Genomic DNA, 13,012 nt, shown 5'->3' with positions numbered 1-13,012 from the left:
TTTTTTATTATCTAACATTACATTTTTAATCTTTAAAAGTTCCATTTGAGTCAGGTATGGTGGTATAGGCCTGTAATCCTAGCAACTTGGGAGGCTGAGCCAGGAAGATTGTAAGTTCAAAGTTAGCCCCAGCAACTTATCAAGGCCCTGAGCAAGACCCTGTCTCAGAATTAAAAAAAAAAAAAAAAAAAAGTTTCATTTAGAGTCTTTTTTACTTCTCTTTAACATATAAATGTTCTTTATTGGTTGCAACAGGAAATGATAAAGAGGAAAAGATGGCAGCTTCCTCTCCTGAAGCAGTATGCAGAATGTGCAGAGATTGTTGTATACTCCAAAAGAAGTATCTTCTATTTTTATCATCATATTCATTTTTCTCATTATATCCATGAGCATATTTAAAAGATCTATAATACTATTTGGAAATTCTTACCTACTATTTATACCATGTCTATCATTTTTATGTCTGTTTGTAATGATCCCCCTCACCTGCCTCTTGTTATGAATTATTATTTTCCTGACTCTGCATGCCTAGTAGTTTCTAACAGGATGCTGCTACAAATTGTATTTAGAATGTTGAATTTTGTTGTATTTTTTTTCCTGGCATGCAATTAAGTTATTTAGGATGAGTTTGATTCTTCCAAGACTAGTTTTTAGGCAGACATGATGGTACATGCCTATATTCCTAGTTATTCTGGAGACTGAGGCAGGAGGATTTCAGGTTTGATGTCAACCTGGATGACTGGGAGACTCTGCATCAAAATAAAATTTAAAGAAGGGCTAGGGTACATATAGCTCAGTAGTAAAGTACTAGCCAAGCATGTGCAAGGTCCTCGGTTCAACTCCCAGTACCATATAGGAAAAAAAAAAAAAAAGAGACCAAAGAAAAAAGACTTGCTTTTAAGCTTTTTGAAAGTAGACAGTCTTCAGACTAAGACTATTTCATTTCAGTCTCAATACTAAAGTGAACCAATACCAATAAGTCATTCTATTCTGGCTGATGGGAATATAACTATTCCTCTAGTTTTGTATAAATACTAGGTCTACAAGATTCTGGTGATTCTTTCCTGGGTCTCTGTAAGTTTTAACCTACAATACGCATAGATCAGCAATCAGCCATACATTCAAGGAGACAACCTTAGAAGATGTGTGGCTTTCTTTCCATAGAGCTTTCTCTTTCCACTACACTGCCTCACAAATTCTAGTTATATCTACATCTATGTTAGCAAGACCACTAACATTTATTCGTTTGGGTTATTTCTGAGCTTTAGAAACTGCATTTAGGCATTCATCTGAGGTTTTCTTCACTTATTTTCCTTTTTGAAAAACTCACAATCCTGCAATGCTTATTATCTAATATTTGAAAACATTTGATTCATATCTCCTTTCCAGTCTTCTGGTTTTTACAGCAGAAGATCAATTTCTTTATCAGTTAAGTCTTCCCGAGTTATAAAATTTCATTTTGAGGAAAATAAACATTCACATGAAGCATATGAAGTCAAAGACACATGGGTACTACCCATCTTTTTACTTACTTCACCTGTATGGTAAGAACAATAGTATTTATCTCACCTATTGTTGGGATAATGCATATGTGTAAATTAGATAAAAGAATATGTGTAAATATTTAGTGAACAGCCTAAAATATAAAGTACACTGGTCATTATCTCTAGATGGTAGAGGATTTTCATTTGGTTTTACTTATCTATATTTTCTAAATAGTCAAAAATTGATTACTTTTGCAATAATTTGACAATGTATTAGAAGTATGATCCTTTCGCACAAATTAAATACAAATGAATGTAAGTTGAGAATATTTGAAATTCCTGAAATGGGAGAGGGAGGATAAAGGACATGATAGCATTTAAGTATGATTAGTTTTTTACTGTTGCTCTTTGGTTTAAGAATCATATTTATTGGGGCTGGGTTATGGCTCAGTGGTAGAGTGCTTGCCTAGCAAGCAAGAGGCCCTAGGTTCAATACTCAGCACCATATAAAAATAAAATAAAGGTATTGTGTCACCTACAACTAAAATATATGTATATATAAAAAGAATGATATTTATATCCAAGGCACCTATAAAAGGCAACATAACAACGGATGCTTAGCAGTGCAATGATTCTACACTGTACATGACATTAATGTCCCCTTACCAAAACTGCCTTTACATCAAAATTTGGCTTCCCATGTTGTTGTGCTAATCAGGGAGAAATGTGCTAATGACCTAACAACTGCATCAAGTCTGATTATGTTCCTATTTATGTAGTACATTAATAAATTCTAATACTGTCTTACACAGCAGTGTTTACCAAGTAACATTTTGGGGGGAGGGGTGCTATAACCCATCACTTTGCCTTTCTAAATCTACAAAAAGAAGAGCTAGACTCTAAAATGTGTGAACAGCACCAAGACTTGCTCAAGTAACATCTCTGATTTGTTTTTACTTCACAACTAAATGACAACCCATATGATTACTAATTAAGGATTTTTCAAAATTCTAGTAGATATTTCATTGTAACCATTGCTTTTTATTTAAGTTTACTGGCATATAGTAAGTTATTTGGATCCTTGGTCTTATTCTTTTTCTATATAGAAGGTTAGCATGTGATCAAATAACCTTCACAGATTCAAATTTATCTACAGAACTACAGAAAGAATTATCTAAAATAAAATACCCTTCCAACCCACCATTTGAAGGACTTTGTTTATAATTCAGACAACATATACAATGATATGTACATAGAAGATTTATATTCAAACATCCTCATCTTTAAAAAAGCATTACCATATAGAAATATAATTATCACAGATAAGGAAATAACTACTAATAGTGAACACTGCTATGATATAAGTAAGAGGACAGAATGAAATTAAGCAAAGCACTGCCTGATTTTTAGCTGATATGCATAAATATCTATTACATGAATAGAAGGTTAGAGATGATTTGAGAAAAAAAAGAAGAGGTCATTAGATATGTATTTTGAAGATCATTATTCTGGAAATTACTTGGTTAATTTAATATATTTACTCAAAATGCCAAAAAAAAGGGGGAGGGAACAATTTCTATGTACACAAACTAAAATAAACACACACAAAAAATCCTATAATCCCATTTACTTTAATACTGATGGTGGGAGCATGAGGTTTAAGGAGAAAAAAACATATATCACTATACTAACAATGACTATATCTGGGTAGTAGGATTTTAAGGCAATTTTTTTTATAATACCAATTTTTTGCTTGCTTTTTCTTTACATTGAAAATAATTAATTATTCGTTAGGAAATTTACTACACAGAGACATGGATGAAACACCAAGAGGCAACTGACTTTTTTTTCCATTTCTAGTACTTTTTTCCAAAATGACCTTTAATATATTGCTTTTTAATTTCATGAATCATATGATATTCAAGTATCTTGAAGATCACTTTGACCTTTCAATGTCAATCTCAAAGAAACAGATTCTTATTAGAGATAAGTAAAATAGGAAATAACCTGACCTGAAACTGGGCACTGATGCTGGGAGGCTTCTTCTTCTTGTGCAAATGAAGAAGAGACTTAGTAATGCGATCCTGTAGGGTCAATCTTGTTAGATGCTTCAAAGAATTTACCTCCAGCAAGTGCTGAAACAAATGGGAAAAAAAATAAATTCTTCACATCAATTAATCTAAGAGTAAGAAAAACAAATGCTCAGCCAGTTTTCTTTTTCTTTTTTCTTTTTTTTTTTTTTGCCATTTCACAAGGTTTATTGATATAAATCATATTGCTCAATATCTGGTGATTTAGTAGAAACTGATCTTCAGTTTCAACAAGCAGTCTTTTAATTCAGGACATTTTTTTTTTAATTGTAAACAAATGGGATACATGATGTTTCTCTGTACATGGAGTAAAGGCATACTATTTGTGTAATCATAAATTTACATAGGGTAAGGTTGTTTGATTCATTCTGTTATTTTTTCCCTTCCCCCCTACCCCTCCCACCCCTCTTTTCCCTCTATACAGTCCTTCCTTCGTCCATTCTTGCCACCCTCCCTAACCCTACCCCTAAACTAACCCTAACACTAACCCCTCCCACGCCCCATTATGTGTCATCATCCACTTATCAGCGAGATCATTCTTCCTTTGGTTTTTTGAGATTGGCTTATCTCACTTAGCGTGATATTCTCCAATTTCATCCATTTGCCTGCAAATGCCATAATTTTATCATTCTTTATGGCGGAGTAATATTCCATTATATATATATATATCTATATATATATATATAGATATATCTATATATAGATATATATAGATATATATATATAGATATATATATAGATATATATATATAGATATATATATAGATATATATATATATATATCAATCACAGTTTCTTTATCCAATCATCAATTGAAGGACATCAAGGTTGGTTCCACAATCTGGCTGTGGTGAACTAAGCGGTTATGAACATTGATGTGGCTGTATCTCTGTAGTATGCTGATTTTAAGTCCTTTGGGTATAGGCCGAGGAGTGGGATAGCTGGGTCAAATGGTGGTTCCATCCCAAGCTTTCTGAGGAATCTCCATACTGCTTTCCAGAGTGGCTGCACTAATTTGCAACCCCACCAGCAATGTATGAGTGTACCTTTCTCCCCACATCCTCGCCAACACCTATTGTTGCTTGTGTTCTTGATAATCGCCATTCTAATTGGGGTGAGATGGAATCCTAGGGTAGTTTTGATTTGCATTTCTCTTATTACTAGAGATGGTGAGCATTTTTTCATATATCTGTTGATTGCTTGTATATCTTCTTCTGTGAAGTGTCTGTTCATTTCCTTAGCCCATTTGTTGATTGGATTATTTGTATTCTTCATGTAGAGTTTCTTGAGTTCTTTATAGATTCTGGAAATTAGCGCTCTATCTGAAGTATGAGTGGCAAGGATATTCTCCCACTCTGTAGGCTCTATCTTCACATTACTGATAGTTTCCTTTGCTGAGAGAAAGCTTTTTAGTTTGAATCTATCCCAGTTGTTGATTCTTGCTTTTATTTCTTGTGCTATGGGAGTCCTGTTAAGGAAGTCTGATCCTAAGCCAACAAGTTGAAGGTTTGGACCTACTTTTTCTTCTATAAGATGCAGGGTCTCTGGTCTGATTCCGAGGTCCTTGATCCATTTTGAGTTGAGTTTTGTGCAAGGTGAGAGACAGGGGTTTAATTTCATTCTGTTGCATATGGATTTCCAATTTTCCCAGCACCATTTGTTGAAGAGGCTATCTTTTCTCCATTGCATATTTTTGGCCCCTTTGTCTAGTATGAGAAAATTGTATTTATTTGGGTTTGTGTCCATGTCCTCTATTCTGTACCATTGATCACCTGTCTATTTTGGTACCAATACCATGCCGTTTTTGTTACTATTGCTTTGCAATAGAGTTGAAGATCTGGTATTGCAATACCCCCTGCTTCGCTCTTTCTACTGAGGATTGCTTTAGCTATTCTGGGTTTTTTATTCTTCCAGATAAATTTCATAATTGCTTGCTCTATTTCTGTAAGGTACGTCATTGGGATTTTAATTGGAATTGCATTGCATCTGTATAGCACTTTTGGTAGTATGGCCATTTTGACAATATTAATTCTGCCTATCCAGGAACATGGGAGATCTTTCCATCTTCTAAGGTTTTCTTTAATTTCTTTCTTTAGTGTTCTGTAGTTCTCATTGTAGAGGTCTTTCACCTCTTTTGTGAGATTGATTCCCAAGTATTTTATTTTTTTCGATGCTATTGTGAATGGGGTAGTTTTCCTCACTTCTCTTTCTGAAGATTCATCACTTATGTATAAAAATGCATTGGGTTTATGAGCATTGATCTTGTAACCTGCTACTTTACTGAATTCACTTATGAGTTCTAAAAGTTTTCTGGTGGAATTTCCAGGTTCCTCTAAATATATAATCATGTCATCAGCGAACAGGGATAGTTTGAGTTCTTTTCCAATTCGTATCCCTTTAATTTCTTTGGTTTGTCTAATTCCTCTGGCTAGAGTCTCAAGGACGATGTTGAATAGAAGTGGTGAAAGAGGGCATCCCTGCCTTGTTCCAGATTTTAGGGGGAATGCTTTCAGTTTTTCACCATTTAAATGATATTGGCCATGGGCTTAGCATAGATGGCCTTTACAATGTTAAGGAATGTTCCCACTACCCCAATTTTTTCTAGTGTTTTGAGCATGAAGGGATGCTGTATTTTATCGAATGCTTTTTCTGCATCTATCGAAATAATCATGTGATTCTTAACTTTAAGTCTGTTGATATGGTGAATGGCATTTATTGATTTCCGGATGTTGAACCAACCTTACATCCCTGGGATAAAACCCGCTTGATCGTGGTACACTATCTTTTTAATATATTTTTGTATGCGATTTGCTAAAATTTTGTTGAGAATTTTTGCGTCGATGTTCATTAAGGATATTGGTCTGAAATTTTCTTTCCTCGATGTGTCTCTGTCTGGTTTAGGTATCAGGGTGATATTGGCTTCATAGAACGAGTTTGGGAGGGTTCCCTCCTCTTCTATTTCATGGAATACTTTGAGGAGTATTGGAATGAGCTCTTCTTTAAAGGTTTTGTAGAACTTGACTGAGAACCCATCTGGTCCTGGACTTTTCTTGGTGGTAGGCTTTTGATGACCTCTTCTATTTCATTGCTTGAAATTGATTTATTTAAGTTGTGTATGTCCTCCCGATTCAGTTTAGGTAATTCATATGTCTCTAGAAACTTGTTGATGTCTTCGAGGTTTTCTGTTTTGTTGGAATATAGATTTTCAAATAGCTTCTAATTATGTTTCATATTTCACTCGTGTCTGTCGTGATATTTCCTTGTTCATTCTGAATTTTAGTAATTTAAGTTTTCTCCCTCTTTCTCTTTGTTAGTGTGGCTAAGGGTTTATCAATTTTGTTTATTTTTTCAAAGAATCAACTTTTTATTTTGTCAATTTTTCCGATTATTTCTTTTGTTTCAATTTCGTTGATTTCCGCTCTAATTTTAACTATTTCCTGACTTCTACTACTTTTGGTGTTGGTCTGTTCTTCTTTTTCTAGGGCTTTGAGTTGTAGTATTAAGTCGTTTATTTGTTGATTTTTACTTCTTTTGTTGAATGGGCTCCATGAAATAAATCTTCCTCTAAGTACTGCTTTCATAGTGTCCCAGAGATTTTGATATGATGGGTCTTTGTTCTCGTTTACTTCTAAGAATTTTTTTATTTCCCTCCTGATGTCTTCTGTTATCCATTCATCATATAATAGCGTATTATTTAATCTCCAGGTATTGGAGAAGTTTCTGTTTTTTATTCCATCATTTATTTCTAACTTCAATCCATTATGATCTGATAGAATACAAGGTAGTATCTCTATCTTCTTGTATTTGCTAATAGTAGCTTTTTGGCATAAAATATGGTCTTTTAGAGAAGGATCCATGTGCTGCTGACAAAAAGTATATTCATTCTTTGTTGGATGGTATATTCTATATATGTCCGTTAAGTCTAAATGGTTGATATTGAGATCTATGGTTTCTTTATTCAATTTTTGTTTGGAAGATCTATCCAGTGGTGAGAGAGGTGTGTTAAAATCGCCTAGTATTATTGTGTTGTGGTCTATTTGATTTCTGGAATTGAGAAGGATTTGTTTGACGTTCAGCCAGTTTTCTTAATTTCCCATCCAAACAATCATTTATCCTACCTCATGACTGTGATAAAATTGGAAAATTTAAAAATCCATTCCATCTCCTCCTTCCTTCCTCCAAAAGTTAAGAAACTAAAAATTAAACACCAAAAATTCCCAGACTCTACCGCATCTGGAGTTCTGGATATGATTTAAGATTGTCAATCAAATATCCACATGTGAGACTGGGAAGGTACAACTGAAGCAGAGGCTCTGGCCATTAAATCTGTTTCTGCTGGCAAAAAAGGCACGTAAAGGTACTTTCGTTTTCTGTAGTCCCAGCCTCTAAACACTAATTTTTTGAGTGTTTAGAAGCACAGTACAGGTCATCTGTATTGTCACTACAATTACTTGTAAATAATCACTGTTTATCCCTGAAGAAACAGTTAACAGTTTCTTCCAAATCCCATAGGTGGTATGTGCCTAGAAGCACAGGTTTCCGATCTAAGTTTTATGATCACAGCTTTGGAATGTTGTTTTTATACTCTGAAATTTTAAGATTTATAATGATTTTATAACATACTAAATATATGAATTAAGTCCCTTTCTACTTAAAATATCTATAGTGATTACTGTTACCAATTGAATCACGTCTCATTGTGACAATAAACTAAATAAAACCCCAAGGCCATGAGAGAGAGAAAGAGACAGACAGACACACAGACAGTCCTTTATCTGACCACTACCCCAATGAGCTAACCTATAATATAATCAGAAAAATAGATGTTACATATGAAGCAATTAAATCTAAATAAAATAGGATACTAAAAGAAGCATTTGGGGGGCTGGGGATATAGCTCAGTTGGTAGAGTGCTTGCCTTGCAAGTACAAGGCCCTGGGTTCAAATCCCCAGCACCACAAAAAAAAAAAAAAAAAGAAGCATTTGGGTATTTTAGCAAATCATATTTTAAAAACCATACCATATTTATAGTAGTATGGTTTATAAATGGAAAAATGTATCTACTTAAATGTAAAAGGAAAAATACAATGTCACTTAAAAAATAGTAAAGACCTTATATTATGAAAATCACAAGATTGAATTAAAAATGACAAATTCATAAAATACTAATTTTGACAATATAAACATCAAAACATAGAAACTCTCAAATAGCAAAAAAGCACACATTTTAGACATTATTCCCAACAAGTGTCAAAGAATTATTATCTATATATAAAGAACTTTAAAAATGTTTACAAACATACATAACACAAAAAAATGAGAAGACCTGAACAAACAATTCTCAAAGTAAAAATGGCAAGTAACACGAAGACAATTATTCAATCTCACTTGTATTCAAATAAATGTTTTATTTTTAAAGAGATTTTGAACAAATCAAACTGGCAGAGTAAGGACTATCAAAAGTCAGTGTTCATGACAATGTGGCAGAAATGGACATATACAGGCACAATTATTGAGAATATTAATTAGTAAAACCTTCCTGGTAAGCAAGTTCACTTCTGGGTATTTATCCCAAAAAGATTAACAAATAAGATTTCTAAGGCAATGTACTTGAAAACATAGTGAAAAATTATGAAAAAAGACACAGGCTTTAAATAAAGTATACTTCTTCATATAACCTCATAAAGATATAAACCTGTATTTACTAACATGAAAAAATAGTTGCGAACATGACGAACACTTAAAAAAAAAAAAAAAAAAAAAAAAAGTCATGTAAAGGGCTGGGAATGTTAGCTTAGTGGTAGCACACTAAAGCATGAGTTCAATCCCTAGTACTGCCAAAATAAAAAAAGTCATATAAAGTAACAATATATGTGTAAAATGGCATATGTGATAAACTTTGGAGGATTTTAACATTATTAGCATCTTTAATTCTCACAAGCAAATTCACTGTATTGCACAAATTTTATGTACTGGTCAAATTAAACTAAAAAAAAAAAAAGAAAAAAAAGGATTCAACTAGAAGAATATATAGGTTATCCTTAACTAAAAACAAATCAGGGGGCTGGGGTTGTTGTTCAGTGGTAGAGCACTTCCCTGGCACGTGTAAGGCACTGGGTTCAACCCTCAGCACCACATAAAAGTGAGTAAAATAAAATAAAGGTATTGTGTCTATCTACAGCTAAAATACTTAAAAAAAAAAAAAAAGTACTGAAAGCCTAAAATGATCCCCTGGAAATTTAAAATACTATTGAAGGGGCTGTAGATGTAACTCGGTCCTTTGCCTAGCAATCAAAAAAAGAGAGAGAAAAGATACAACTTGGGGTGGGTGGAGAGAAAAATGACCTTAGAAATAAATGTTCACTTTTACAATCTAAAAAATCTATATTTAAAGTTATAATTGCTATAATAATTAATTATATAGCATAATTAATTACTAAGTGTCACTGTGTGAAAAAACACATGTAGACTACAGAAAATAAAATAACTAAAACAGTATCTTTAATGTTAAGGAGTTTTTTGTAAAAATATTTTTTTAAAGCACATTAATTCCTGCCTTGGAGTCTTTCCAACCTTTTCATTTGCTTGGAGTGCTCCATAGCCAGACCATTCACGAGGCTTAGTTTTACCTGGCTTTCTGCTTACAGCTTAAATATAATTTTCTTGGATGTTTTTGCTTAAGTACCAAAACAGTTGCCTACCTCTGTCGACTAGGTCGTTTCACTGTCCTCACTGCAAATAATATCAAACTATCTAATTTATCTTTCCATTTATTTATTTGTATATTATCTTTTTCTTCTCCAGAACAAAAGCTTAGAGTCAGCAAGGTCTCTCACTGTATTGTCCCAAACACTCTGTACTCTCAATTTGTAGAGTCTGGTACTTAGTAGGTATTCAAAAATATTAGTTTAAATGAATTAACTAATGGTTACCTACTAGTGAATTTTAAACAATTCTTTCCTCAGTAACTGGAGATCAGACCTCTGCTCATAAAACTCACAATAACCTGACCAATCACCAAATAGTCACAATGATTACTACAGGACAGCTATCATTCTAAATGCTGGAGATAAACTTCATACAAGTGTAGACTTTAAGGATATTAAAGAGTAATTTAACTCAAGTGTTACTAAATTTATGAAAGTGATAAAAGAGAAAGGGTCATTGATCTAAGGAGAAAAAGAAAATTAAATCCATTCTTAGAGCTTCCGTTAATTATCTACTTTATTCCTTTCTCAATTCCATTGTCACTGCTCAGTTCATTAAAATTAACTCATCAGAACATCGTTTTCAATAATTATTTATTATTCTGTGTAATGTTCTTATACAGGTAAAGACTAATAAGATATTGCCTGCTGTGGTCTGAATGTCTGACAGCTCTAAAATTTATATATTAAAACCTAATTCACAATGTGATACAATGAAGAGGTGGGATTTTTGGAGGTGATTAAGTCATGAAGTCTCCACTCTCATGAACAAAATTAGTGCTCCTATAAAAGAGTTCCAAGGGAACTTATTCACCCCTTCCACCATGTTAGGGTGTCATTCATGAAGAACAGGTCATCATTAGACACCAAATCTTATAGCCCTTTGATCTTGAACTTTCTAGCCCATTGTGAGCAATAAATTTTTTGCTTATAAATTAACCAGTCTAGGGTATTTTGTTATAGTAGCCTGAATAGACTAAGATATTTCTGATGATGTTAAATAGTACTAAAACAGACAATAAAATTGTTTTGAGCCTGAATAATTATAAAAATTTACAAGGGGAGTGTTTTAGTCAGTCTTTTTGCTACTGTGACTAAATGATCTGACTAGCACAATTATAGAGGAAGAAAGGTCTATTTGAGGGCTCACAGTTTCAGAAGTCTTAGTCCATAGAAGGCCAGCTCGACAAGCAATTATGAAATTCATCTGGAAGAATAAGAAACCCAGAATAGCTAAAGCAATCCTTCGCAGGAAAAATGAAGCTGGGGGTATTGCAATACCAGAACTTCAACTATACTACAAAGCAATAGTAACAAAAATGGCATGGTATTGGTACCAAAATAGAAAGGTGGATCAATGGTACAGAATAGAGGACACGGACACAAACCCAAATAAATACAATTTTCTCATACTAGACAAAGGGGCCAAAAATATGCAATGGAGAAAAGATAGCCTCTTCAACAAATGGTGCTGGGAAAATTGGAAATCCATATGCAACAGAATGAAACTAAACCCATATCTCTCACTGTGCACAAATCTAAACTCAAAATGAATTAAGGACCTCGGAATCAAACCAGAGACCCTGCATCTTATAGAAGAAAAATAGGTCCAGATCTTCAACTTGTCGGTTTAGGACCAGACTTCCTCAACAGGACTCCCATAGCACAAGAAATAAAAGCAAGAATCAATAACTGGGATAGATTCAAACTAAAAAGCTTTCTCTCAGCAAAGGAAACTATCAGCAATGTGAAGAAAGAGCCTAAAGAGTGGGAGAAAATCTTTGCCAATCATACTCCAGATAGAGCACTAATCTCCAGAATCTATAAAGAACTCAAAAAACTCAACACCAAGAATGCAAATAACCGACAAATGGGCTAAGGAAATGAACAGACACTTCACAGAAGAAGATATACAAGCAATCAACAAACATGAAAAAATGTTCAACATCTCTAGTAATAAGAGAAATGCAAATCAAAACCACCCTAAGATTCCATCTCACCCCAATTAGAATGGCGATTATCAAGAATACAAGCAAAAACAGGTGTTGGCAAGGATGTGGGGAAAAAGGTACACTCATACATATATTGCTGGTGGGGTTGCAAATTAGTGCAGCCACTCTGGAAAGCAGTATGGAGATTCCTTAGTAAACTGGGAATGGAAGCACCATTTGACCCCGCTATCTCACTCCTTGGCCTATACCCAAGGGACTTACCATCAGCATACTACAGAGATACAGCCACATCAATGTTCACAGCTGCTCAATTCACAATAGCCAGATTGTGGAACCAACCTAGATGCCCTTCAATTGATGAATGGATGAAGAAACTGTGGTATATATATACAATGGAATATTACTCATCCATAAAGAATGATAAAATTATGGCATTTGTAGGCAAATGGATGAAATTGGAGAACATCATGCTAAGTGAGATAAGCCAATCTCAAAAAACCAAAGGAAGAATGATATTGCTGATAAGTGGATGATGACACATAATGGGGCGTGGGAGGGGTTAGTGTTAGGGTTAGAGTTAGGGTTAGGGAGGGTGGCAAGAATGGAGGAAAGAAGGACTGTATAGAGGGAAAAGAGGGGTGGGAGGGGTAGGGGGGAAGGGAAAAAATAACAGAATGAATCAACCAACATTACCCTATGTAAATTTATGATTACACAAATGGTATGCCTTTACTCCATGTACAAACAGAGAAACAACATGTATCCCATTTGTTTACAAT

At 33.9% G+C, this 13,012-nt stretch overlaps 1 protein-coding gene across 1 annotated transcript in view; it reads right to left on the bottom strand.

Annotated features, from left to right (window-relative positions):
• Window positions 1-13,012, bottom strand: part of Myo9a (myosin IXA) — a 251,023-nt gene that overhangs the window by 63,266 nt on the left and 174,745 nt on the right. Inside the window, exon 19 of the mRNA XM_047539276.1 lies at window positions 3,497-3,619. Within this exon, the coding sequence (XP_047395232.1) occupies window positions 3,497-3,619 (123 nt within the window). The remainder of the gene's footprint in view (window positions 1-3,496; window positions 3,620-13,012) is intronic.

The sequence above is a fragment of the Sciurus carolinensis genome, chromosome 2 (assembly GCF_902686445.1).
Source record: "Sciurus carolinensis chromosome 2, mSciCar1.2, whole genome shotgun sequence".
In the NCBI taxonomy this organism is placed as follows: Eukaryota; Metazoa; Chordata; class Mammalia; order Rodentia; family Sciuridae; genus Sciurus; species Sciurus carolinensis.
Note: the sequence above shows the minus strand (reverse complement) of the source record. Positions and strands in the feature narration are given on the sequence as shown.